The sequence below is a fragment of the Rhincodon typus genome, chromosome 20, assembly GCF_021869965.1.
Source record: "Rhincodon typus isolate 14 chromosome 20, sRhiTyp1.1, whole genome shotgun sequence".
NCBI lineage: Eukaryota > Metazoa > Chordata > Chondrichthyes > Orectolobiformes > Rhincodontidae > Rhincodon > Rhincodon typus.
In genome coordinates, this window is record NC_063351.1 from 30,772,260 (window position 1) to 30,800,206 (window position 27,947).

The 27,947-nt window shown below is 37.6% G+C and overlaps 1 protein-coding gene across 1 annotated transcript in view; it reads left to right on the forward strand.

The window, feature by feature from the left end:
- LOC109936425 (regulator of G protein signaling 10) overlaps positions 1-17,683 on the forward strand; it is a 40,927-nt gene extending 23,244 nt beyond the window's left edge. The window contains exons 3-5 of the mRNA XM_020535043.2: positions 3,079-3,165; positions 7,070-7,213; positions 13,312-17,683. Coding sequence (XP_020390632.1) covers positions 3,079-3,165; positions 7,070-7,213; positions 13,312-13,461 — 381 coding nt within the window. The 3' untranslated portion in view covers positions 13,462-17,683. The remainder of the gene's footprint in view (positions 1-3,078; positions 3,166-7,069; positions 7,214-13,311) is intronic.
- Positions 17,684-27,947: the final 10,264 nt, after the last annotated feature.

Sequence of the window (27,947 nt, forward strand, 5' to 3'; positions counted from 1 at the left end):
AAATGGTATCTGTAGGTAGTTTTTCAAATCATATTCCATATTTGAAATAACTCACAATGAAATAAAAAAAGATTATATTTAAATGATTTTATTTAAAATAAAATAACATAATTCAATATTTTGAATAAATACCTGTTATATTTCCTACAAAGAATGATAATTAAAAGAAAGAAATCTCCACTACGCCAATGCAAAGGAAAACCACTGGACAAGATTTCACTAATGAATTTACTATAGCAGATTTTTACTGTATCAAATTAACAAAAATGAGCAGAATTAAAGCATTAATTAAGAGGTGAAGGATATTTCACATAGCAAGATAAATTTCACTTTAAGGTGTATAAGATTCGCTTTAATTAGTCAATAAAACATTTCATGCCTCATGTTTCATGCCATTTCAATTTACAATTTTCAATTGATACCAAGAAACGATTGGAGACACTGGATACTGCTAAGGCTGTGGGTCCTGGCAACATTCTGGTAATAGTACTGAAAACTTGTGCTCCAGACTTGCCCCTACCCTAGCCAAGCTGTTCCAGTACAGTTACAACACTAACATCTACCTGACGATGTGGAAAATTCCACAGGTATGTACTGTATACAAAAAGCAGGACAAATCCATCCCATCTAATTACTGTTCTATTACCAACTCGTCATTAACTTACTCATGATCGTCAGTAAAGTGATGGAAGATGTCATCAACAGAACTGTTGAGCAGCAGCTTCTCAGCAATAACCCGTTCACTGACACCAAGTTTGGGTTCTGCCAGGGCCACTCAGCTCCTGGTTTCATTGCAGCCTTGGTTCAAACATGGATAAAAGTGTGGAATTCTAGAGGTGCAGTAAGAGTGACAACCCTTGGCATAAAGGCCAGATTTGACTGAATGTGGCATCAAGCAGTAAAACTGAAATCAATCGGTATCAGGGTTAAAACTCTCTGCTGGTTGGAATCGTACCTGCCGTATAGGAAGATGGTGGTGTTGTTGGAGGTCAGTCATCTAAGCTCCGTAACATCTCTGCAGAAGTACCCCAACATAGTGTCCTAGGCCCAAATATCTTCAGCTGCTTCATCAATGACCTTCCTTCCATCATAAGGTCAGAAGTATGGATATTTGCTGATGATTGCAAAATCCAGAAGCAGGCCGTATTCAAATGCAATAAAATCTGGACGGTATCCAGATTTGGGCTGACAAGTGGCAAGTAATATTTACGCTACATAAATGCCAGGCAATGACCACGTCGAGAAGAGACAATCTAACCACTGCCCCTTGACATTCAGTGGTATTACCATAACTGGATTCTCCACTGTCAACATCCCTGGTGTTACCATTGACAGAAACTCAACTGGATTTGCCATATAAATACAGGGGTTAAAAGCGCAGGTCAGAGGCTGGGAATGTTGCAGAAACTCACTTCCTGATTCTCCAAAATCTGTCCACCATCTACAAGGCACAAGTCAGGAGTGTGATGGAATACACCCCACCTGCCTGGATGGATGCAACTCCAACAGCGTTCAAGAAGCTCGACATCACCAGGGCAAAGCACCACATCCCGAAGCATCCACTCCCTCCATCACAAATGATCAGTAGCACCAGTGTGTACTAGATGCATTACCAAAATTCACCAAGGATCCTTCAACAGCACCTTCCAAACCCAAGACCACTTCCATCTAGAAGGACAAGGGCAGCAGGTACATGGGGACACCACCAACTTCAAGTTCCCCTCCAAGCTGTTCAACCATCCTGACTTGGGAATATGTCACTTTTTTTTAATGGTTCTGTCTCTGAAATTTCCTCCCTCACAGCATTGTGGGTCTACCTATAGCACGTGGACTGCAGTGATTCAGGAAAGCAGCTCATCACCAACTTCTCAGGGCAACTAGGGTCAGGAAGTAAATGCTGGCCAGCTAGCAGCATCCATGTCCCATGAGCAAGTTAAAAAAGGCGTAGCTTCAGACACTTGCAATACTTTCCACACAAATGTGGAACTATCTGCAGTCACTCAGTCTTTCCAGTTTGGTCTAGGATCTCTCATTTCTCACTCAATCATTTCAGCCCCTGATATGTATTCAGCAGCAGCCATATTCCATCCAAAATCCGTGAACGTAGTTACCACTGACAAGGTGCATGAATACGAGTCACCTCTCATTTGGATCATGACAGTCCTGATGATACACAATCTCCAGAGAGTTTTTTCTCTGATTTCCACAGATAGTTAGTGGGCTCTGGCAATACTGAAACAGCAGCAATTGGTCTTGTCCAGTCTTTAATTTGTTGCCCTCTCTGTCTTCAGCTCTTTCTAATTGCTTAACATAGATAATATGCTTTATTATCAGAGACTCACTTCAACCCTAGAATCTGTTCGAAGACTGACAAAGAGAAAACTGTTCCATTGAGAGTGAATCTTGCTTGTTCACTCTTTACACAAATTGGCAATGTGATCTGAACTGCCAAGCAGAAAACACAGGCTGAGCCAACATCATTGCAATTAACTTTCTACTTACCCTTTGCTTCTTTGCTGTTTATTTCCATGGCAACTGCACATCACATGGGTATTTCTTGGAACCTAAAGATGCCATAATCAGGGAACCAATTAACCCTCTTTCAGAATACCCCCACTCCACTTTTGTTTTAAAGAAAAATCACATAAAGAATATGCAGGCTTTTCAATACGCTTAGGTCATCACATAGCAATTTAATTAAACTAGAAATTTAACACTGAAAGAAATTCCAGTTACCTGATCATTCAAATTAAGTGATTTTGAATCAAAAGAAATTTACTCTATCAGGAGATTTTGTGATTCTTTGTGGAGTCCAAAATATATTTATTTCTGTCATGTTTCAGGTAAATTTTCTGAAGCTACTAAAGGAGTCTTAACAAGTATATGGATTGGAAAACAGGCCAAGGGATTGCTCTTGTTAGCCATTATAATGATCAGGCAATTAAAAACTGGGACACATTGACATTAACACCCAATTCTCCATTCTTGTGGGGTTTAATGGGCTAATTTTTAATCCTAATTCTGTTTAGTTTTCAATACCTCTGAGCAATATAGGTAATAAATTTCCTCTCTTCACAGGATTTTCTAAGGCGTGAATTTAGTGAGGAAAATGTTTTGTTCTGGTTGGCATGTGAGGAGTTCAAGAATATTCAAGACAAGCAGCTGGTAAATACTTTTCACTTGGCTATATTGATGGATTCATAGATTTTTTCTGTTACTGTTGTATGGACGTGTAATTCTACGTAATGTCTTCAATTAGTTTTGCTGTAAAAATATTATTCAAATATCAGCATTGGAACTGGGCAAGTTACAACCGACAACATGAAACTGGCCTATATGTTTGCATTTCCAGAATAAAATGGAATGTTTATGTATCATGGATATATAAATGTTAACCATTACCATACTTCAAAAGTTCCAGACGGCAAATATCCTGTTTTTTATCCCAGTTTAGTATTCCTTGGTACTGATCTCCATTTTATTAACACAGGATTCATATGATTGAATGCATTCATATATCCCAGGAAACATGCCTTTTAGCTACTAAGGATTTCCTCACTGCTAGTTATTCCTTGCCCACTGATCCTCACCAAGTACTCACTGATCAAGAGACCGTCTATGTGCTACATTTGAGTCATTGCAGCATATCAAAGCAGCTTGTCTGACTTATTTCTTGCTGTGTGGAACAAAATGCTTCACCTTCACCTGGTACCTATGGCCAGTAACCCAGATGGAATCAGGAGCTTGCTCTGAGGTTTGTATAAGGGTAATGCAATGTACCCTAATGTGATAGACCAATGAGCTATCCCTTATCATAACTGAAAGTTTTCATAAATATACTTAGTTTTTGTTACCCATAAGTAGACCCCATTTTTTTTGTCATAGACTGATCAGATCTGATTGCGCAGTCCTTCACAGTACATCGTAGCAGCATCCATGGGAAATCCCTACCCCTGGTCCCTGCAGACAATGAGGATTTTGTATATCATTCTCAATCTTGCATATCTCCTTTCATGACTTAAAAGCCCAAGTTTTGTTTGTATTAATACTAATAATAGATATTAATTTTTTTAACTTATTATTTATTAAATTTCACCCTTGAACTCAGATGTACTGAAATGCAATACTCTTGCATTCAAAGAATTAAGTTATATAACCATGAAAACTGAAATGTAAAGTCATCTTCCCAGTGGGGAAGATTTAACACGGCATGATAAATGTCTTATTGTATAAAAATCGAGGCTCGTCAGTTTTAAATTCCAGTAAATGCACAAACATCATTTAACACTGCCAGGGGATGGACACACAGCACGTAACTGCTTGTGCTTTGGCATTATATCGACTTTAGTCAGAAATGCCAAAGAGTGATTGAGATGAAAGCTAGAGAAATTTGCATTAAAGCTGTAGGGTATATTGTGTTGAAGGTGGGGATTCAGGCAGGATATGAAAGGAAAACAACAATGAGAGAGTTTGCTTGTGAGAAAAAGTGAAATATGCCATTCTCTCATATTAACAAAGAACAAAGAATAGTACAGCACAGGAGTAGACCCTTCAGCCCACCATGACTGTGCCGACGGATGAAGCCTTTCTAAAGCTCTTTGCTGCTACGTGGTCTTTATATCTCTATTGCCTATTCATGTATCTGTCAAAATACCTCTTAAATGTTGCTATTGTATCTTCTTCCACCACCTCCTGTGGTGGTGCATTCCACCCTGTGTGTAAAAAAAACTTGCTTCTCACATCTCTTTGAAACTTACTCCCTTTTACTTTAAACCTATGTCCCCTAGTAATTGGCATTTCTACCCTGGGAGAAAGATGCCAACTATCCACTCTACCCATGCCTCTCATAATTTTGTAAGCTTCTATCAGGTTGCCCTTCATCCTTTGACGTTCGAGTGGAAGCAAATGAAGTTTGTCCAATCTCCCTTCATAACTAATAGCTTCCAGGCAACATCCTGGTAAACTGTTTCTGTACCCTCTCCAAATCCTTCACATCTTTCTTGTAATGTGGTGACCAGAACTGTATGCAATATTCCAAACGTGGCTTAATTAAAGTTCTATACAACATCCCAAACTTTATAAACATGAAAATTCCTGTATAATTTTTAAATTAAACTTTTGCAGTAGACTCATAGAGGACTAGTCTGATATTAGTTTTTCAATCACAAGTTATGTATGGACGAGGAAAGTGTCTTGGTTTATTTTAGTTCTTCTTTCCAGAATTACCAATTAGAGAAAGAAATAATTCCTTAAATAATTCTAGTTTCTATCTCCACTCTGTGTTCGGGAGTCTATGTCATGTGTTGGTCACTTTTAATTTGAAGAACATAAATGCTAATTTAGAATTGATTTCACCTACTATATTTAACCCATAATCCCTTGATTTATTTTTATCATCTATTTTGAAATAATCTTCTGAATCAACATTTTCCATGCCATGTAAGTTTTCTACTAATGCTTTCTATTAGTCCAAAATTTGTGTCACTTCCCAATTTGTATACAGAATTACCACTACTTTGAGCTAAACCAATGGCATTTCATATGAAGCTTGTCAAATCCTTTTTATGTTATGGCTCACTACATCGTACATATTTAACAACTGCACGGAATCAGTTCATCAAAAACAACAAGAGGATTGATCAGTCCTAAGTTTCTTCCTCTGATGTAGCTTCTGCATACTAGATCAGTACTGTTCATACAGGTCATTATCACTAGCAGCCACCTATACTCTTCAGTTTTACTTTGGTTAATTCCATTATTGTGCAGGGTAAGACAAATATGTTTATAAGGGTCTAGAACTACTTTTTCACTTTTTTGGAAAATTGGCAATATTCAACTAGGACTCACTGACAGGAATCAGTTCTTCACAGATGTCTTCCTTTGTCTTGCTTAGCAGTGGATAACATATTGTGCTGAATCTTTATTAATTTTGTGTTCTTTTTGTCTAGGATGTCTCATTTATATCTGTCACTAATTTTATTTGGATTTTTTCAGTTTGGTAGTGTATGCCTATTCCAGTAAATACTTTGAGGAAATCACCTGTTTCGTATATTAATCCTCCAGTATCAATTCTTGGTTTCAGTTTCATTTATGTTTTTTTCAAATTCGTGTCATTTTCCTGATTGTTTCTTTCTTGCTAACATTTCTTAGTGCTATGTTTTGTGTCCATGTCTGTGCTTTCATCAAAATTCCTCTTTGCATTTCTGATCACTCTACTCACTAACATGTTGGTGCATAAGCTATTCATCTGAGTGAACCCCTTCTGTTTCTCCATTGCAGGATTTCTAGAGTTCTCTCTTTAATATTTTGTTGCAGATTAATTTGTTCAGTGATTTAAGATTCATTTTAGTCTAGATTTGCCTGTTTTAACTATGTATATCATATTCAATATGTTCAGCACTATGCCTTTAAAGGAGTTTCACATTTTGCCCTCTAAAACATTGTTGAACGAAGTTTCCCAACCCACACGGTCCATATCCTCATATCTTTGAACTTATCTCCTTTGAGGTTGTATACTTAATGCAAAGACCCTGAGCGTTTCTGCATCTCAGATTATGCTGAACTCAGTAAATCTGTAACCATTGTCCTAGAAAGGGATCACAATCTTCACTTAGGAAGTTATTATGAGTCAGGTGCCATAAACAGGTTAAAATGTGCAGTCTTTTGTAGTTTCCTTGATACACTTTCATGATACCACCAGTTATTTCATGTTTAAACTCGAATTCCTAATTATATACTTGGATATTCCACCTTTGTTTTTGGATGATTGCAATCAAAATAATTTTGATTTTTTTTTTTGTAAACTTATACCTCTTCATAGAACAATATGGTTCTGTTGCCTTTGCTTATTAAGATAGAAATCTCATGCCTCACCAAGATGTACATCATAAAATTATATAAAACTAGAATAGTGAAAATACAGCATTATATTATATATTGTACTATATTGTAGGGACAACATTCTTAACATGTATGAATTTTAGCTATTATTCTAATTATTTGTATGAGTAATTTTAGGCCTAATACTTATGTATTAATTCCTTGAATACTCTTTGTTCTATTGATGAAGCTTCATGGTAAGGCACAACAAATCTACAAAACCTTTCTGTGCAGTAAGGCTGCAACACAGGTAAATGTGGAGGGACAGTCTCGTATCAGTGAGAGCATGTTGGCACAACCACATCCATTCATGTTTCAAAAACTGCAAGACCAGGTAACATATTTCATGTTCATTTTTCTGGATAGATCATTTTTGAAAGTTTTTATTGCACTACAAGTTAAGTCTACCTTAGAAATCTTTAATTACAATATTGGGGTTGAAAAGCAAATCGACTGCTTTTCAATCTCTGGCATTTTGGTCTGTTGGTTGCTATATGCTTGTGTTAACAGTTGTTTAGGCATTGATTATAATATTATAAATGGTTAAACACAGGATGCCCAGATGCTTTTGGATTCTGTGTTTGGGAGCAGCCCAAGGATCAGGCACTAATCACAGTCTCCAAGTCTGTGGGCAGGCTCTTGTGACAGAATGCCCAGAGCAGTGGTTGCAAATACCACTAGATTCATTGGCTTGATGTAGGGCTGATAATGGAACATGAAAAGGCACTGTAGAGGAGCTTCTCTGCTTGCTTTCTCTATTATGCTCTCCCAAAATCTTATGACCACTGTTGAATTCTTCCTTTGCCCAATATTTTCTTTTTGCCTAAGTCCCTCAGGCTGCTTGATTGGTTTCTCTCAGTTTCTTGTCCCACATCACAGCTCCTCCCTATAACAAAACCAGATAAAGACCAAAACAGAAAATGACAATTATTTCAGTTTAAACATGCAAAGCTGTCTCTGTGAAATTTCTTTTCTAATGTAACTAGATAAGTTTTTTTTTAATACAGGGAACAAATTCATTAAGACCAAAAACTCAGTCCCATTGATCATAGGTCAATCTCACATGATATGATTCCATCCTTTGACATCCAATTTGGAAACTTTAATTTTGCACTCTAATTTCAAAGATCATGATTAATGCTATTTTGCATAGCACCTATAGTTCTCTGTATGTTTGAACCACACATTCTTATGCATTCTTTTAGTTTCGGTTAATTTTTTAAAAAATTCAAGTACCAAAATTGCGACATTTATATTTTAAAATCAATCTGACTTGTGTGTCTGATCTTGTTTATTTCTGTTCTGATATGTAGATTTTTTTTCCCATTTAATTGCATTGACATCAGTTGCTGTTTGTTTATAGTGGAAGTTTATGCAAATAGTTAAACAAATTTCTGTTCATGCTTGCATAGAGCTTGAGATATGTATAGATCGTAGTTACATAAAAACAGTACGTTTAACATACCCAGTCAGACTTTACACTTGCACTCCTGGTTTTGATTGTTTATCAACAGCAGTCAAATTGACAGTCATATATCCTTCAGATGGACTACTTTATTGTATCTCAAAGGACATAGTACTCTTGTAATTTTACTTTGCTTTATAGAAGAGATCATTTATGTTAGAATTTTTTCCCTTATATAATTGCAGGGAATGATAAAATAAATATCAAGTCATTTCAATCACAAACCTCGAAGTGTTTCTTAAACATTTTATTACCTCATCATGTGCCAGTATGTGGTAGAATTCAAACTTGTCCCTCCGCTGTCATTGATGGAAAACTTCATTAGAGTTTGACAGGAGGAGCATCATTTATACAACTGCCCAAGGAGTTCAGCTGAATTCCCTGTCTCACCTTGGCTGATGAGAGTCCCTGAATGAACTCTTGAAACCTGTTCACGTTGTTGCATATTATCAGCAGTGAGTTATTCAGTAGACTGTGAAGGGTCCTTTGTCCTTTTGATAATGGAAACATACAAACACTTGAAGACCAATGGTGAAGAGACATAACTACTTCAAAATATCATAAAGCTCCAGTTATTATTGATCAGTCTGGCATCTGTTTATGGCAGTGGATCTGAACTCATTTAAGAGCTATGTATTTGAAGGATCAAAATTAATTTTATAACCATTCTAAACCATACCGTTTGTGTCTGGGGGAGTGAGTGTCCTTCTGTTTAATTTATTGTTCTGTACTAAGTATTTAACCTTACATAGAAACATAGAAACTAAGAGCAGGAATAGGCCATATAGCCCTTCAAGCATGCTTTGCCATTCAATATGACAACAGCCGATCCTCTATCTCAGTGTCTTTTTCCTGCTTTTTCCCAATACCCCATGATAACTTTAATCTCAATCTCTTTCTTAAATATATTCAGTGACTTGGTTTTCACAGCCTTCCGTGGTAGCGAATTCTGCAATTTCACTACCCTTTAAGTGAAGAATATTTTCCACATCTCAGTCCTGAATAGCCTATCTTTCACATTGAGACTTTGAGCTCTGGTTCTAGACTTCCCAGCCTGGAAAAACATCCTTCCTGCATCTAGTTTGCCTAACCCTGCGAGAAGTTTGAAGTTTTCTAACAGATACATCACATTGTTCTAAACTCTAATGCATACAGGCTCAGTCAAACCAGCCCCCACTTGTCCATATGGGTGCAGCTCTAACAGCACTCAAGAAGCTTGAAACCATTGAGGACAAAGCAGCCTGCTTGATCAGCACCACATCCTCAAGCATCCACTCCCTTCACCACCGATGCTTAGTAGCAACAGTCTGTACTATCTACAAGATGCTCTGCAGAAATTCACCAAAGCTTCTTAGGCAGCACCTTCCAAACCCACAACCACTTCCATCTATAAGGACAAGGGCAGCAGACAAATGGGAACATCACCACCTGCAAATTCCCCTCGAAGCCACTCACCATCCTGACTTGGAAATATATCACTGTTCCTTCACTGTGGCTGGGTCAAAATCCTGGAATTCCGTCCCCAAGGGCATCGTGGCTCAACCTATAGCACGTGGACTGCAGTGATTCAAGAAGGCATCTCACCACCACCTTCTCAAGGACAGCTAGGGACAGGCAATAAACGCTGGCCAGCCAGTAACATCCATGTCCCAGGAGTGAATTAAAAAGCAGAACAAAAATCTCTCCTCACAGGACAGTGTTTATGCATATATTGGCCTTTCTATCCAATAATCCAGTCAGCTAGAATATTTGCATGAATTAAAAGTGAAATAGCTTCGAATTTGAAGTCAGGTTACATCATTTTGAAAGCACATTAATTCAGCATGCAAATTCTTTCAAAGGCTATTGTATTTTTTTAGGCAGTGCTGTCAACCAGCACTGAACTGTTGATGTATGCTGAATTGCAGTTGAAATATTTTGTGTTGAGAGGTAATCAAGTGTTGATAGCGATGAAGTCAGTTTCAGGTTTTATAATTCCTTTTCCCATCTGTAGCAAATGGAGCACTTGGCTGCTGTGGAGCACTACACAAGATATTTTATTTCAACTGAAAACATTAAATTGAAGAAGGAAATCTCCACATCTAGATACCTTCTGAAAATCAAATGTTTGAAAAGAATTACGCTCTATAAGACTGGAGTTAACGTTTCTCTTGGTGCAAACACAAATGCCTCCAGCTCTGAGCCTGTAAACTTTCCTTGTAGACCACTATTAATTGCTTTTAAAGCCCTTGCCATCCATGTAATGATTATATATTGGGTAGACATTCATTTGACACAATAACCTCTACCATCCATCAAATATTTCTCCAAATTTCTCACAAGATATCCTCACTGCTTTCTTCCTTTCAGCCTGTGCACTGAGCAACTTATCATTATCTATGGTTTCACTCTCCTCAACTGTCCAATAGCCTCAAATCATTTTCCTCCCTCACCTCTGAGTTTACAGCACCTTCCTTTCCTCCAGAAACTGTTTTGTCCTAATAAAATCCCCACCCATTTGCAGAGCTACCCTGGGTTTTGTCATCCACAGCTGCCCTTATTGTTACTATCGCTGTTGAGGCAAACTCTGATCAATCTCTTGTATCACTGTCTGTCCATATTCCCCATCATCCCCCCCTTCCAAGCCCACTTCTTTCTTTAATATACCCTGGATAAAAACTCCTCCCCCAAGTCACTTAGCTCTGTACTGTCAAATTTCCTCATATCTGGTTCGTGAGCCTTAATTCAGTTTGACATCTTGGCAGTTGTAAACTTGTTTAATCACACCAGCTCACTGCCTTAAATGCTTTTGTCCCTTGTCCTACTACTGTTCCCATCCTAACTGGTCCCTGGTATTTGCACATGGACAAACCACCTGCCTTTTAGTTCAAGGGTGCAGAATCAAATGTGTTTGTTGAATAATTGTTTAACCATTCACCACTAGATAAGTGGGGAAACGATGGCCAAGTAATCCAGAAAGTCAGGCTGATGCTCTGGAGGCATAGTTTTGAATACTGTCAAGGCAGATGGTGAAATTTGAATTCAATAAAAATCTGAAATTAAAAAGCTAGTCTAACAGAAACTGTGTAACTGCTGTTGATTATCATAACTATCCATCAGGTTCACAATTTGTTTTAGGGGATGAATTTGCCAATCTTACCTGGTCTGGCCTATATGTAACTCCATACCCATAGGATTGTGTTCGACACTGAACAATCCCCTGAACAGTTAGGGATGGGCAATAAATCTTGGGGTAGCCAGCAATGTCCACATCCCCTCAATGAATAAAGAGATGTAGCTCGATCACTTAAAGCAGTATCAGCTATGCTTTCAATCACTAAAACTGACCATAGTTCAAAGACCATCCAGGAAAGCAAAGATAACCTGGTTTCTCTTTCTCCACAACTAACTCTATTCTGAAACTACCCTACGCTGCCTCCTTCATTCTAACCTCCAACAATAAGTGCAACAACTCATGAACCTTTTTATTACAAAGGTCATGGTAACATATTTAGCTGCCTCTGCTACTTCCTTCCCTTGACTTTGACTACCAGAATAAACCTCCTCTACGCTTCCCTCTGCCCTCACTCTGAATTTGCCTCCTATCAAGAGCCTGTGGTTTCTATCCAAAATCCTTGAACCTGCTAACACTCCCCACTCCCTAGTATATACTCATCTTCCTTGGACCTCCTCTTTTGAACCCGAGTTCTGTCCCTGTTGCTGTACTGAAATGTCTCTTAACCAAAGCCACATGATCTTATAAATCTTCTTGATCTGCCTGCTGTTTTTGATGGAGTTGACCACAACATTCTGCTCCAATGCATATCTCAGAACACGTTCTGAAGAATGGTCACTGGACTCGAAACATTAAACTCTGATTTCTCGCCACAGATGCTGCCAGACCTGCTGAGTTTTTCCGGCAATTTCTGTTTTTGTTTCTACTTCCATTGAATGTTCCTTGTTATTTTCCCATGTTTGTCTCATGTATTTCACTTAATGCTACTATTATTGCCTTAAGTTTAATGCACTCAATCATGATGAAGATGTGCAGTGGTGAAGAAGAGCTTTGAATCTTTTCCCTGTGCAAGTCTGTGATTATTCATACAGTAACAGAAAATCTAACTGGATTTTGATACTGTGCTTCAGTTGACAATATGTTTACATTTTTAACCCCTGTGATTTAGGAACGAACGATCAGAATATTAAAAAAAAGACAAAATTCTCCTGCAGTTTTCCATTAATGTGGTCTAAATAAAGGAGCCATTTTGCAAATTTTTCCTATTTTGAGTGTCTGATTTCTGGAATTATTCTATATTTTAGCCTGTTTAGGTTTTTTTTTAAATGGCTACCTATCCAATGCAGTCTGTCATACAGTTAATTTCTTTGTGAGCTTTATTCTATTTCTTATTTTTGGTAGTTTTCTCTGTCTATCCTAAAGATGTTTTTTTTAATCTTGCCCTTCAAATAATTATTTTATAAAACATGAAAACTTTTACATCAAAATATAATGAAGAACTGAAAATGTGGAATGATCACCTTCTGTTTGGTAATAGGAAAGAATGTAAGAGAAATATACATTGGAATGAGAGCATGTTCTTCGATTCAACCACTTCTGAAAATAGAAATTCTGTGCCGTTACTGTTTAAAGGAAACTGTATACTTATGGTTTGCTGTTGAAAATGGCAGTTCTTCCCCACAAGTTAACCCTGTGTACCTCTGCTGAGGATCCACGGAGCACAGATTTTAGTAAAGATTGAAAATTGAAGTGGTAGAGGTCAGTGCATTGCATCACTTGGCAATGCTATAATTGAACAGTTGAGCATTAGTTATTCTTTTCTAGTTTGGAATTGAGTTTCTAAGAAGTATTCATGAAGCAATTTAATTTCTACTTTAAGTAACTTTCACTTTAATGAATCACATATCTCTGTAGATGATAAAAGTGCTGTTGTTTCATTGCGTTATTGATGCATTATGTTTTTATCTTTCAGATATTTACTCTTATGAAATATGACAGTTACAATCGTTTTCTGAAATCTGATTTATGCCAGCAAGTCAAGCGACTGGAAGAAAGTGGAAAGACTTCCCTAGATACTGATGAAACTGTCCCAAAAAGGGCATCCAGGATTTATAATCGATAACTAAACTTGTGGACTAGCTTCATAACAACCGTGTGCTTTCTTAGCTTTACTTGCTAATGGATTGTAATGGTACCTATTGGTTAAGTGTTGACTGTGTTGAAGAAAATCATGCATGTTATCTCTCCGAATTATGGTACTGAGTATTCTCAAGTAGGGTGCATATCAACACAAGTGTGGACCAAGAATGCTGAACAATGACATGTAAATTTCAGCATCAGGATGAATAATTAGATACTTTGGATTTTGTCTCTGCATTTCTGATGTGAAAACTAGCAGGATTATATTGTCATTATCATTTCCTAGGCACTCGACCAAGACTACCATTTGCCTTATACTTTGGTGTTCAGGTATCTGCAGATGACGACAAGAGATTCAATCATTGCTTTAGACCTACTGAATATTGTGAACTGAGAGTTACTTTTTAAAAAAAAAATCAGGAAAGGCGGGAGAATTTTGCTTAATTGTATAATGTTTGCAGTCAGTTAATTTTATCCAAAAACCGGCTCACTATCAAATAGTGAATTATCTTCCCAAACTATAATACAAACTGTAAATGTACACACGACTGATACATTTCTGTTTAATGACATCTGCGCTTCTGATGGTAACATGCTGTACCTCCATTAAAACTTGATTCATGTGCCTGTTACATCAAGATGTACGCTGTTGTCAATTTCTACCAAATACAGCCAACAAGCATTAGAATCTGTGTAGGTTCATAATTGATAGACTTACAAGAGATAATTGAGCTTTCTAATGAGATAGACCCTATTTGAAAATCTGTGTGAAGATTATATTTCGTATCTTATTTAATCAAGTTAATGTGGTAAAATTAGACAGTGCAATATTATCGTACAAAATTCCTTTAAATGAAAAAGGTAAAAGCTTTATTAAAATTAAAGAAGGTATTTCATATTAATCTATTGGATGCTCATATTCAAATATCATACTTGTTTTAAATAATTCCATTAAAGTAAAATGGTTATTTATTCAATGATCTGTCTGCTAATAAACAAGCACCCGCTGTATTGAAAGAATTGCTCATAATAGTTCTCCTTTTAATTTTTGTACTATATAAGTGTTATATGACCTGTTGATTGCATCAAATGCTAATGCAAGATTTATATAGCCATAAATTTGGAGTTAATGCCTTTCTGGTGTAAATGTGCTGGTTTTCATCCCCTACAACATTGTTCTGTACTATATTTTATATGTTACTAAAAATCGCAAATGCTGAAATCCAAACCTTCAGTTCTGGAAAGAGGTGAAATGGCAAGAAGGCAAAGTACATTCATTGATGGCTCACAGGACGTCATGCAATTTAGATAAAATGATCGTAATAGGCTGTTTCTAGCCGTCATGTTATAGCTTAATTTGGCTTTGCAGTTAATCTAATACAATATTTTCTTTTCCCCCTTTATTCATTCATGAGATGTGGACATTGCTGGCTAAGCAGCATTTACTGCCCACCCCTAGTTGCCCAGAGGGCAGGTAAGGGTCAACCACATTGCTGTGGGTCTGGAGTCACAAGTAAGCCAGATCAGGTAAGGATGGCCATTTCCTTCCCTAAAGAACATTAGTGAACCAGATGGATTTTTCTGGCAATCAGCAATGTGGTTATCACTAGACTCTTATTTCCAGACTTTTTTTTATTGAATTCAAATTCCACCATCTGCCATGGCGGGATTCGAACCCATATCCCTGGGATGTTACGTGGGTCTCTGGAATAACAGTAACAATACCACAAGGCCATCGCCTCCCCTGTATATGGAAAAAAAATGATGGAAAGCACGTGGAGGGGTCACCCAAACAAACTACATTTTACACATGAAAGAATGGGATCTGTAAATATCTATATTCAACAACCTTGAATCTTTAAAATAATTGCAAGACAATAGTACTGCCTGTTAGCATAATGGTTCTCATTGCCAGTCTGAGAAAGAACAACACTCAAAACCTCAGGTTACATTCATGCTTGTGTTGTCTAGTTATGTTGGTACTGAAGCTGATGTGTACAAGGAAATTTCACCTGCACTTATAGCATTCATTGATAGTCAACATGGTTGAGCGTTTAGTTGAGTCTTTCTCTCTGTTCAGCTCCATAGGTGTCAATAATTGAGTTAAAAAGATGTTTTACTCCTTGTTGTATAAAATGGCATAGCACAGTTGCTCAGATTTTTGTTAGCACAACCTTGAATTATTTATTTTGACTGGTTCTGTCAGGCTTACCCCCTTAAGCTCATCATAAATGATTTGATTTGAGAGCAATCTCAATTACTCACATTACATTGTCAATTAAATGCATTTTGGTCTGTGTCGGCATTCCCTCAAAGCCATTGTGTTTGCCTGTGCCCGGATTTTGTTGATTGTTACCTTATTTTATAGTTCAATATTCATGCACTGTAGAGGGCAGCTTATGGATGTTGTTGTTTGATTTGCTCCCAAACTTTTGGTAAATGCATACTGTATAATGTTTTATAAAACAGCTATAGCATGTTTGTAGATTTATATTTTATTATCCCAGGGAGTCACAAGGATCTCCATGGAATAACAAACTTTGAATATCCCATATTGCCATGATGCACTTGTTTGTGTTGGACTTTGGAAGTTCTCATAATTTGGAAGAACCAACCTCACAATTGTCTTCAGCATTTAAAGTCAGTTCTAGCAGGAATGCATGACCAGTAGTATAAGAGTCTATTTGTTGAAAATCAATTGTAAATTTTAACAGCAATTAAGTTGAGTTTAGTGCTTTCTTTTCTCAGTAGGTGGAGTGGAATGTGAGTTTGGAGGCAGAGAGGCTGTTTGACTGGACAGGGGGATTTGAGGGAGGGGATGAAGATCCTGCAGCATTCCCGATTCCACACTGATAAAGCTCTGAGTGGAAACTATGGAGGGCTGCAATCTTCTTTACAAGAAAATTGAGATATCTGAGGGCCAGCCACAGAACCAGTTGAATAGCAATGTTGCATAGCTGTCCAGTTAACTACCGTTGAACTGTGGGAGCCCCCAGACTTCGGCATTCTTGATTGAGGGACCCAACATTGTAGGAAGCCAACCCCCAACCTGGTCTATTGATCCCCCTTCTTCACTGAACACTTGCTGTGATCCACCCCACCTACACGTTCTCCAGGGTTCCATCACTGATTCCTGGTGAAGACCTGAGTGTAGTACAGTTTTGGCCAACTCTTCCGGTGGCTCTGCTGGTATTAGTCAGCTGCCTGCCTCTGATTGGCTGGAGACTCTGGTGGCCAGGAGTTTTGTCCTGCACCTGCTTAATTTGGCACAATGATGCCAAGGCAAGTGAGTGATTGCTGTAAAATTGTGTTGCCTCCTGAGAGTACTTTTAGAGTTCCCACAGTTTTTCAGCAAGCTGTCAGGAACCCCATTGCTCACAACAAATTCCATCCATTCGAGTGAATTTTCACTTTGCTGGATACTGAAAGTGATATTCAGATTCAAGAAATGTATTGTTAATAAATAAAACAGAGCTTTTTTTCTGCATCATGGTGCTCCATTAATAATCCTACTGGTCAATTTGTTCCCTGGCCTCTACAAAGGCCACACTTGAGGTTGGTTGGCTCGCCGAGCTGGTTTGTTGTTCCGCAGACGTTTCGTTACCCTGCTGGGTTAAGCTGGATTGCCTCACTTCCAGTTTTCCTTCGTAGTGGAAGGCCACTTTTGATTGAACTCATTGACGCAATAGTAATCCATTTATCTTTGATTTTCTTTTCGTCTTTCCTGTTAGTAACTGTTGATCTTATACCTGATGTACCCTGCTTGAGATCCAGAACTCAATCTGTGGGGAATTGACAGTGTAAAGCTACAATCAAAAGAATTGCTTGGTACACCGGTTCATATCCTAACACATATGCCACCATACTGCTTTGAATTATCTTTCCAAATGCATGTATAAGATCATTGTGACCATTTCTATATGTTGCATACCATGGTTTATCTTTAATACAGTGAATTGCTTTAAAAAAAACTGAAATTGAAGGTTTGGGAGAAACCGTCAGGGCTAATTTATGGTGTTCAAAATCTTACTAAGGTTTGAATTCAGGATGATTTAAAAAATTTGTTTTTGGACAAATTCCATCTGTGTATTGTTAATTCTGTTTATTTTAAGATATTTGTCAGTAATATGATTGATTGTTATACTTGTATATAACTCTTGATTTGTTGTGTTTTTACATTAAAGTACAATGTTACCTTGCTGGAATAGGCTTTGCTGGTTGTATTATTTTTTTCCTCATTTGGATATATAATTATCTGGTGACTGGTGCATTCCAGGAAAAGAAGCCCTCAAATTGACTCTGCCCAAGAAATGTTGAGAAACTGACTTAATAGATGTGTAGTTTGCTCTGTGTTTGGTTTGATTGAAATAAACAAATTGGTGGTTAATACCAAGAAAGAAGGCTACAGGAAGATATAAGTAGGTTGGGCAGATCAGTGGCAGCTGGAATAGTGAAAAACAGGAGGTTTAGAAGGGATTTGAGGAAAAATGTTTTTCAATCAGGGTATGATGGGTATCTGGAACCTACTGTTTGAGAGTGTGGAAGATGCGGGAAGCCTCACAACCTTTAAAACGTACATGGAGTGAGTACTTGAAACTTCAAAATAGTCAAAGCATGGGCCAAGTGCTGGAAAGTGGGATTAATGTCGACAGGTCAGTGCAGACCCAGTGGGCCGAAGGGTCTCTTCTGTGCTGTATTATTCTACATCATGGTTGCCTGCTTTTATTTACAGATTACTATATGGATTGCAGTCTGGTTCTGGTTTTGCTACTTTGAAATAAACATTAGAAAAGTATAGAACAAGTAGTGTAGGGTCAATTTTCTTCTTTATTGCTAACTAAGATAGCTTTTACTGACATTATGAACTCATTGTATGGAAATTATAAAGGCTTTTTAAAGATTGGAATAATTAAAAGGCAGGAATAATGTATAATGTGATTTCTATTAAATTTGACAGCAAATTCTGCATTTTTAACTGTATAAGTCGCTTGAGATCACAAATAGTGGGATTTTGCCTTTTTATTTTTTTGATAAATCTGCTTTAAGCTTTTTGAAATATTGCTCCATTTGTTCCAGTATTAATAGTTGCCATCAAGACAAACATGATTGATTAAAAATTTCCCATCTTCACTCCTAGAGTCTGCAGACTGTTGTTTTTGGAATTCTTGTCTGAATTGTTGTTAAGCACTGGAGAAATGTTTTAATTGTGTAGCAGGAGAAGAAAGCTTTGAACCCAAGCCAGAATCTCATTGCGCTAGATTAGAGGCTCAGAATGGATAGGCCCAAACTGATATCTTATTGAAACAATGTTCAGATTTAACTTTTGCAGACATTATTGTATTGTGTAGAAATCATCAATAGACTGTGATTAATATTTCAGGCACCAGTTGTCTGTTGCAGAATCCTCCATTTCCCATTTGTGAGAATTGAATACTTTAGCAATTTTTGCATTAGGGAAATTTTATTCATGTATTTTGAGACCAATGCCAAGAGAATTTATCTACTGTTTAATCAAAACAAAAAATGAGTGATCAAATTCACAACTAGTTAGATGCAAGCTGCTAGTAAAATATCTTATTTGGAATTTATTAAATAATGAATGGGGAAACTGACTTAGTAAAAGAGAGGGTGTTGAAAGGACCTTCTGCAAGCTCAGCTATCTATTTAAATTTGCCCCGGAGAAGGAAGGATATGCATTTGTATGGTGCTTTAACACATCTAAAAATATCTAAACGTACCTTACATACAATGAATTACTTTCAAATGCATGCAACAAAATCCTGCAAACAACAATGAGATGATTTTCCTATAGAAGAATCCCACCAAAAATTCTAAATGGACGATAGATTATTGTAGGCCTGCACATCAGGAGAATCCTGTGCTCCTTTTGAATAGTATCATGGATTTTCTAACATCAAATGTGCAATCACTCACATCTTACTAATTTTTTTTTGTGCTATCATGTTAATTGTCCTCATGATTTTAATTGGATGAGTTTATTTTCCATTTACAGGTCAATATGACTCAATTGGAATAACATGCTAAAATCCTGAGTTATAGCCTCACAAGTTGTTTTAAGCTCCCCCTTTTATTAATATCTTGGGAGAACATTCAGTCTGCCATGATAAAACAGAATACTAGTCATGTTTCAGAAAGCCTCAGCAGGACAAGCCTGAGCCACGTTACAGACTGCCTTGGTGAAATAGGATATGAATCATTTTTCTTGGCAGAGTATGAACCTCATTTCAGGCTATTTTGGTGGGACAGGAAATGAACCATTTTTCTGACTACCTTGACAGACTACAAGCTGTATTTTAATTCCATCTGTGAATAAATTTCTGGTGTAGCTCCATATCAATCTTAACATCTGTCAATAAATACCTGCAATATATCTCCCTCTCATAAGGAACAAGTCTGCAGTTTACAGTATCCTGTTTAACAATATGATATGGTTAGATAAATTGCAGTATAAAGCATTTCGTAACCAGTACTAAGAGATGCATAGCACGTGGAAACTACAAAGTGATTTAGGTAGATACGCCATTGAGAATTTAAAGTGCATTTCATCACAATAGTGTCAGTTACATAACCACAAAAACTAGCTGAAAAGCACATGCATGAAATTCAACTTTACATTTGGATTTGTGAACACTGGTTAACATTAGTCAGGTTATCAGTGGACTGTTAATATGCAACATTTAAATCCACTGCCTATTGATAATATAGGGGAAACTGTGGGAAACTGATCGTAAAATATGAAGTCATTCACATTGCTCAGTGTTTTCGATGATTAATAATGTGTCATAGCGTTTCTCAATTCTCAAACTCCTCTCAAACTTTTCACCAATTGATAGCAAAGCCATGCAAATTTCATGATATTTTTTCAGCAATTTTCTTTGTTTGCCTTCTGAAAAATGTACTTCCAACAAGGCAGCAATTCCTCTTAACAGTATACTGGGGTGCAGTACCATAATTTATTGATCATCACGTTCACTTTATTCTGAAGTCGATGTTACAGCAATTGCATCTACACTGATTTCATGACTGCAGGCCACATGGCAGATCAGGGAGTGGGGGAGCTTTTGCCAAATTGATTAATGCTGCAGTTTGACATTTGTGTTTCTCTGGAGTTCAGTGCAATGAATAACTGTTATTCTCTGGTATTGCAATTTAATGGTAGAAGAGAAGACCCCTGCATTTAAACACCCATTTGCGTTCACTCAACTCTGAAACTGATTTTACAAAGCTCATGTATTCTGACCTTCCTTAAATGGTTCTATTTTAAGAAGTCAAATGTGAGCATCAGGGTGATTCACAGGAAAAGTAGTGACTTGGATTTTGCACTGGGAATAATGATAAGGCTATTTAAAGCTAAGGTTATTAAACAGCAAAGTGTACAGCAACCACTGGTATCTACATTTGTGATGTTAAATTCAGAAAGTTGTTATTGAGTTACTCTTTTAGAGGTTTTAGTGTAGTGGTATTTCACCAAGTGACTTATTGTTATAGTACATGGAACAGCATAAAATTGCAATACTTATTAGGCACTCACTAAACATGCCAGAAAAAGTTAGATTTTGTCAGTTTAAAGTGGAAGTAATTTTTTAATGATATGCATCTCGATTACTGCTTGACACTCAAATTTACTTTTAAATGTGTGGAGTTTCATTCCTTCAAATTTTTATTATTAGCAATAATATTTTTTTAAATTAAAACTTTCTGTCTGTTTAATCCTTCTTAATTCTGTCTTCTGTTTGATCTCTATTTTTATGTATAATGTGATTTCTATTAAATTTGACAGCAAATTCTGCATTTTTAACTGTATAAGTCGCTTGTGATTTTGTATTGAATTAGATATTCTAATTTACTGGTTTTGACTCTGTAGGCAGCATTTAATGCCCTCTGCTGTGTTGATTGGGTGCCATGGCACATGTAATAAGGTGGGAGGATGGTGGATGGGAACTCTGCTATTATCCTGCCTTCATGACAATGAAAGCCAGGGTGGGAAAGCCCACTGACAACCTTCCCAGTTGAGGTCCTTAAGTAGGAAACTAATTTCCACTTCAGGGCCACATTCTGCCACCATTGGTATTAACCCAATGGTGAGAGAAGAACTCACCAAATAGAGTGCGTGATGAGCAAACCTGTGACAGGCTACTGTTAGGCTTTGGGGGAGAGGAAGTTCTCTCATTTAAAGGTACTCAGCACCTGATTGAGGGCCCTACCACTGGGATGGAGGCGCACACACTGAGCGCCAGCCCCTTGAATTTGCTGCTAAGTCCCCAGTCCACCATATGTCATTCCCATACTATGACACACCCTGCCCAACCATCATTCATGAGTGGCCTGGGTACCAGGGTAGGTGTTGTAATGCCTTCAGCCACCGTTTCCCGGTGGAATTATTGTTCTATTGAGCAGCCAGTTTCTAATTGACCAACGGCTGTCATCACATGAGACTTCTATCCTTGAACCTAGGGAAGGTCCACTGCTTTCCAGCTAGCTGCTGATTGCCATTGAATAGGATGGGCCTTTCCGAAAAGAGGTGATGTAGAGCTCTCCCTAGCTCGCCACTCATTGGATGAAACATCCCTCTCACCTCCATTAAATACATCCCTGTGTGCTTCACTAAAGATTCTTCATTCTGATTAATTAAGGAAGCATGCTGTAGTGTATTCACAGAGTTTCCCAATCTCCTGCAGAAAGTGCTGTGCTATTTAGACTTTCTAATTACTGTTAAAAGCCACAGACGGTCTGTGGCAAGTCTAAGTGTAATGAATGGCTCGCAACATTTGCTCACTGATGACAGCAAAATCTGTACTCCTGTCTATTTAATATTGCCAGAATTTTCTGTTTTATTTCCACATTGTTGCTATTCTTTTCCATCTTAAAAACACGAGTGGACATTGGAGTTGTGGTTACGTTACTGCATTAGTAATCTAGGTGTGATAGATTAATAATTTAGAGAATACAAATTGAAATTCTGCTGTGATCATCTGAATCCAGTTTTAAAAGGCTGGAAGTTAAACATGGCTACAGTCCTCAGAGTCAATATTAATATAAAGTTCAATTACATGTATCAATTATATGTATTTGATGGTAAATGCGAAACCAAAGTATCCAATATATTTCAGGGAAAGCAGGGAATCTCTATTTAGTCCTGGTCAGAAGTCGAATCCAGAATCTCAACACTAAACTACTCCACTATACTGAGGTCCAGAAACTGCTTGAATAACAGATTTTGTCTAAAATAAGCAAACATGTTTACATTGGTTCTTTCAACAGGGATTATCAAAATGTGAATAACTTATTCAAAATGTTTAAAAGACCCTATTTTGCCTGAAATCAGTAAGTGCTAGCTAATAGTTAACCAAATTATTTTGCACACCTATTACATTACAAGCCACACTGTTGCAATTGACTCCCACGTAATGGAAGTGATTGTCACTACTTTCTTAATATTGTCCTTCACAGTAGGTAAGCAGCACTGGCAAGACCTACATTTGTTGTCTATCCCAAATTGCCCTTGAACTAAGTGGCTTCTTCAGATATTTCAGAGCCCGTCACATTGCTATGGTCACATATAGGTCAGATCAAGTAATAACAAGAGGTTTCCTTTCTAAAGGAAAGTTGGAACTGAAATAGTTCCACAGAGGCTGGTATCCTGTCACCAAGTCACCCTTTATTTACATGTGGAGAGACCTTGACACTGATCCAGCTCTCCCGGAGCCAGCTTTCAGTGTGAACAGAAAATTCTGACACTCCTGGATATATCTTTCAGCTAGGGCTCCCTGATTGGACCAGATTAATGACCCCAATCAGGGAACTCATATTCTATGCGGTCCACTTGGCTGACCTCATTACAATCATGATAGGACTGCATTTGTTCTTGCAACAATAGTTTCATAGTCACCATTACAGTAATTAGCTTTAAATTCTAGATCTATTAATTGAATTTAAATTTCACCAGCTGCTGAGGTGGGCTTTGAATCCATTCCATGAAAATGTTAGCCTGGGCATTGATCGCTAGTTCTGTGAATTTATTATTACACCACTGTCTGATATGTAGGTGCACTTAAGCCAACTGTGAACAGTGTAATGGTAGGGACTATATCAGTAAATTCAACCATGAGACTGTCAGAGGTTGTTTGAGAAGGTTCTTATCTCGTCTGGTATGCATGTGCCTTCCTGCCTTCTGAAGTACTGAGCTGTATCTATTCACTATACCATATGATTCATGAAGAAAGCTTTTTCACATTCTTCTGAGGGCAGCTGGAGACAAGTAATAAATGTTGACATTGCCAGTTACACTTATACCCCAAGAATGAATTTAAAAGAAGCAATTTAATAATTTTATTTTACAGATGTTTGACTTACAGCTTGTGTGACAATGATCTCGTGCTCCCATCATCAACCTTTCTCCCAAAAAAAGTCTTTCAGATATGTTTGATTTTATCATCAGCGCATTTCTTTCAATAACCTTAAAACAGTGTCAGGGAAACAGCTGCTGTTCTGCAACTTCAAGATGCCTGTCAGCACATGTTGCTCCTCATTGAGGGCTGGTTTATAAAAGGCACTATTCTTTTAGCAGGCCTGCAAGTGCTGACGTGTAGTTTGGTTAGAGCAGCATATGTATGAGATTTCATTGCTATAACAAATGCTGGGTTTGAAATGGATACAATATGAAGATGAATGCAAAGCCTGTTAACCGTACCAGTGCTGAAATACCTTCATTATCAAAATACATTCATCCTATAGCCAAAAACTGAGAGAACTGCGGATGCTGTAAATCAGGAACAAAAACAGAAGTTGCTGGAAAAGCTCGGCAGGTCTGGCAGCATCTGTGCAGAAAAAATCAGATTAACATTTCAGGTCCAGTGACCCTTCCTCAAAACTGTTCCCCCAGTTCTGAGGAAGGGTCACCGGACCCAAAACGTTAACTCTGATTTTTTTCTTCACAGCTGCTGCCAGACCTGCTGAGCTTTTCCAGCAACTTCTGTTTTTGTTGTTGTTAATTCGATAGCTGCCACATACAGTTATAGCTTTAAAAGTGTTAATTATTTAAGTCAGATAATTGTGTTTAGTAAAAGTAAAAAAAATCATAGTGCTATACAAACATTGTGAAACAATTGAAAACCCAGTAGAGTATAACAGCATGGGTGTATTGCCCAAATAGGGCAAGAGACTGAGGGAAAGAAACAGAAGAGGTAAAAGGAATGGACAAAGGATTCACAGCTGGTATTATCTCAGGTGTGAGAATATACGACAATAGAGTCAGCTGCCTGATCATACTAGACAAGTAGTGCACAAGAAGGTTAGTCTTGGCTGTATCTAAGATGTGTCATGCCCCAGTGCTCTTCTGGATTGTGTGATGATACTATGGATTTAAGACATATGTTTACTCCCGTTTTTTATGAAGTAAGGTTGAGATCAGAGGAGTTGATCGGACTGCTTCAAAGCTCATATGTAAAGAGCTTGTGAGGCCTTGGGGTTTTCTTTCTCTAATGTTGAAACAGTAGAAGCAGCCTGAATGGGTGGAGAAAAACACCCACTGAACCAGGATTTTTAGATTTAGTTTTTCAGTAGCAGTTACTGGGTCTTGAAACTGGGTTTGGCAGTTACAGTACAAGAAATCAAAAATTCGAGGACAAGAAATCAAAAATTCACAATTTTGCCATGGAGATAAAATGTTAGTGTTACTTCCAGTGGTAGGTGAACCTTTAAAGGCAAGGTTTAGTAGGCTTATCAAATCAAAAGGAATTCAATGAGGTGAACTATTTAATAAGAACACCAGATAAAAAGAAATCTCACAGAGTGTGTCATGTGAATATGCTCAAAAGTTATTTTGATCGGGAAGGAAAGCAAAAGGAGAATGTGTTACTGGTTACAACACAGAGTGAAGAATGAAATTCAGATGATGATGAATTGGGCATTCTTCAAATGAAATTGGACAATGAGGAAGTTCTCAAAAATTGTGATAAATTATTGAGTTACTTTCCAGATGAAAATCAAAATGACCTGAAAGAGTTATTACAATCACATGGGGAGATATGTGGAAATAATCTGGGAAGTACTAATTTAGTTATGCCTAATGTAGATATAGGAAAAGCTGTTCCAATGAAGCAACATCCTTATAGACTTAACTGTCTAAAGTTGGCACAGGTTCAAAAAGAGATTGAATGCATGTTCAAAATCAACATATTGAAAGTGAGTTGTAGCTAATGGAGCTCACCTATAGTAATGGTGCCAAAACCAGACGGTACCCAACAATTATATGTGGACTATTACAAAGTCAATATAGTTACAAAATCTGATTCTAATCCTATTCCATGATATATTGAGAAGGCGGGACAAACAGCTTATATTTCCAAGTTGGACTTACTCAGAGGATACTGGCAGCTGCCTTCATACAAAAGAGCCAAGGAAATTTTGGCTTTTGTGACATGGAACGGACTATACCAGTTTAAAGTCATGTCATTTGGTTTGAAAATTGCACCAGCTACTTTCAAAGACTAATCAATAAAGTCATTTCAGGACTACCCAACTGTGTGGTGTACATCAGCGATCTGGTGATTTTTCATCACACATGGAAGGAACATTTGGAGCATCTATCAGAATTGTTCAATTGACTTTAGGAGGTGGACTTGATGATAAACCTGGCTAAGAGTGACTTTGCAAAAGCCCAAGTCATATTCGTGAGCCATGTCATTGGACATGGAAAGATGGCCCCACAGGATGTGAAAACCAAGGTTATTGGGGAATTTCCCATACCATCGACGAAGAAGGAAGTACCATGATTCCTGGGACTGAGTGGATTTATCAGACGTTCATACCGAAATTTAACAGTATAGTTGCTGACTGACTTATTGAAGATGTGCAAAAGTTTCAATGGGTGGAGGAATGTCTGAAGGCATTTGACAGCCTGAAATCTGTGTTAACCACTGCCCTGGTATTAACCATACCTAATTATGAAAAGACATTCAAGGTGGCTATTGTTGCAAGTGATATGGGTGTTGGTGCTGTACTCTTGCAAGAAGATGACAAGAAGATAGAAAGACCTATTGGGTATTTTTCCAGAAAGTTGAATAATTATCAACAGAAATATTCCATGGCAGAGAAGGAGACCTTGAGCTTGGTGTTAGCATTGCAAAATTGTAACTTTTTTTGCCAGTAACATGTCTGAGACAATTGTATAAACTAATTATAACCCCTTAAGGTTTTTGGAAAATTTAAGGAATAAAATAAAATTTTGCACATGGCATGACGAGAGTACATAACTGCTGACACGTTGTCGTGACTTTGATGAAGGAAGACAGAGGTGTTCAATGGTGGGAGAAAATGGACTGAAATGGACTGTAGCAGTGAATGTTTACATGCTTAGACTCAGTGTAACGTATATGAATTGTAATGCATTAAAAGCGCAAGACTAAAGATTTTTTAAAAATGAAGCCATCTTTGGATATTGATGGTTCATTTTTTTAAGGGGGAAGGTGTGATGATACTACGGCTTAAGAGGTATATTTTGTCCTTTTTATGAAGAAAGTTTGAGATCAGAAGTGATGATCGATCTGCTTCAAAGCCCATAATGTAAACAGCATGCGAGGCCTTGATACTTTCTCCTTCTAAGGTTGGAACAATAGAAGCAGCCTGATTGGGTGAGCTGAAGCTCACACAGAATGAAGACTTTTAGTTTTACTTTTTCAGTAGCAGTTGCTGGGGTTTTGAAGCTGGCTTTGGAAGCTGCAATACACCAGTAATCAAGAGACCCAGTTGATGTTCTGGGGACTTGGATTCGAATTCTGCAATGGCAGCTGGTGGAATTTGAATTCAATAAATTTCTGGGATTAAGAATCTAATGATGACAGTGAATCCATTGCCAGTTGTCGGAAATACCCATCTGGTTCACTAATGTCCTTTAGCAAAGGAAACTGCCATCCTTACCTGGTGTGGCCTACATTTGTCTCCAGGCCAACAGCAATGTAGTTGACTCTTAACTGCCCTCTGGGCAATCAGGGATAGGCAATAAATGCTGCCTAGCCAGTGATGCCCTCATCCTGTGAATGAATAAAGAAAATAAACCTCTCCCCGCTACTCTCCCTCTCTCTCTCAGAGTTTCCTCTTGATGGTTTTCCTCTTGGACTGGAGAATTGCCTGAGACAGTCTATTTTTCTGAACTTGCCTTTTGCCAAGACTGTGTTTATGGGATGTTACTATATTAGAACAATTACCATTTAGTAGTGAAATGATTTATTACTCTGTTAAGTTTTCCAGTAGAATTAAGTTATTCCAATTTCTTCTTTCTTTTGTTGTATTTTAACTATAGTTTATGAATAAAGTGTGTTTTACTTAATGTCGACTAGTTTGACCAATTGAATTGCATCTGGAATGCAGCACCTTACATTTGCCTTTAAAATAATAAAAGACTAGGCCCTAGATTATCTTAATAAATTTTGAGGGGATTTGGTCTGGATT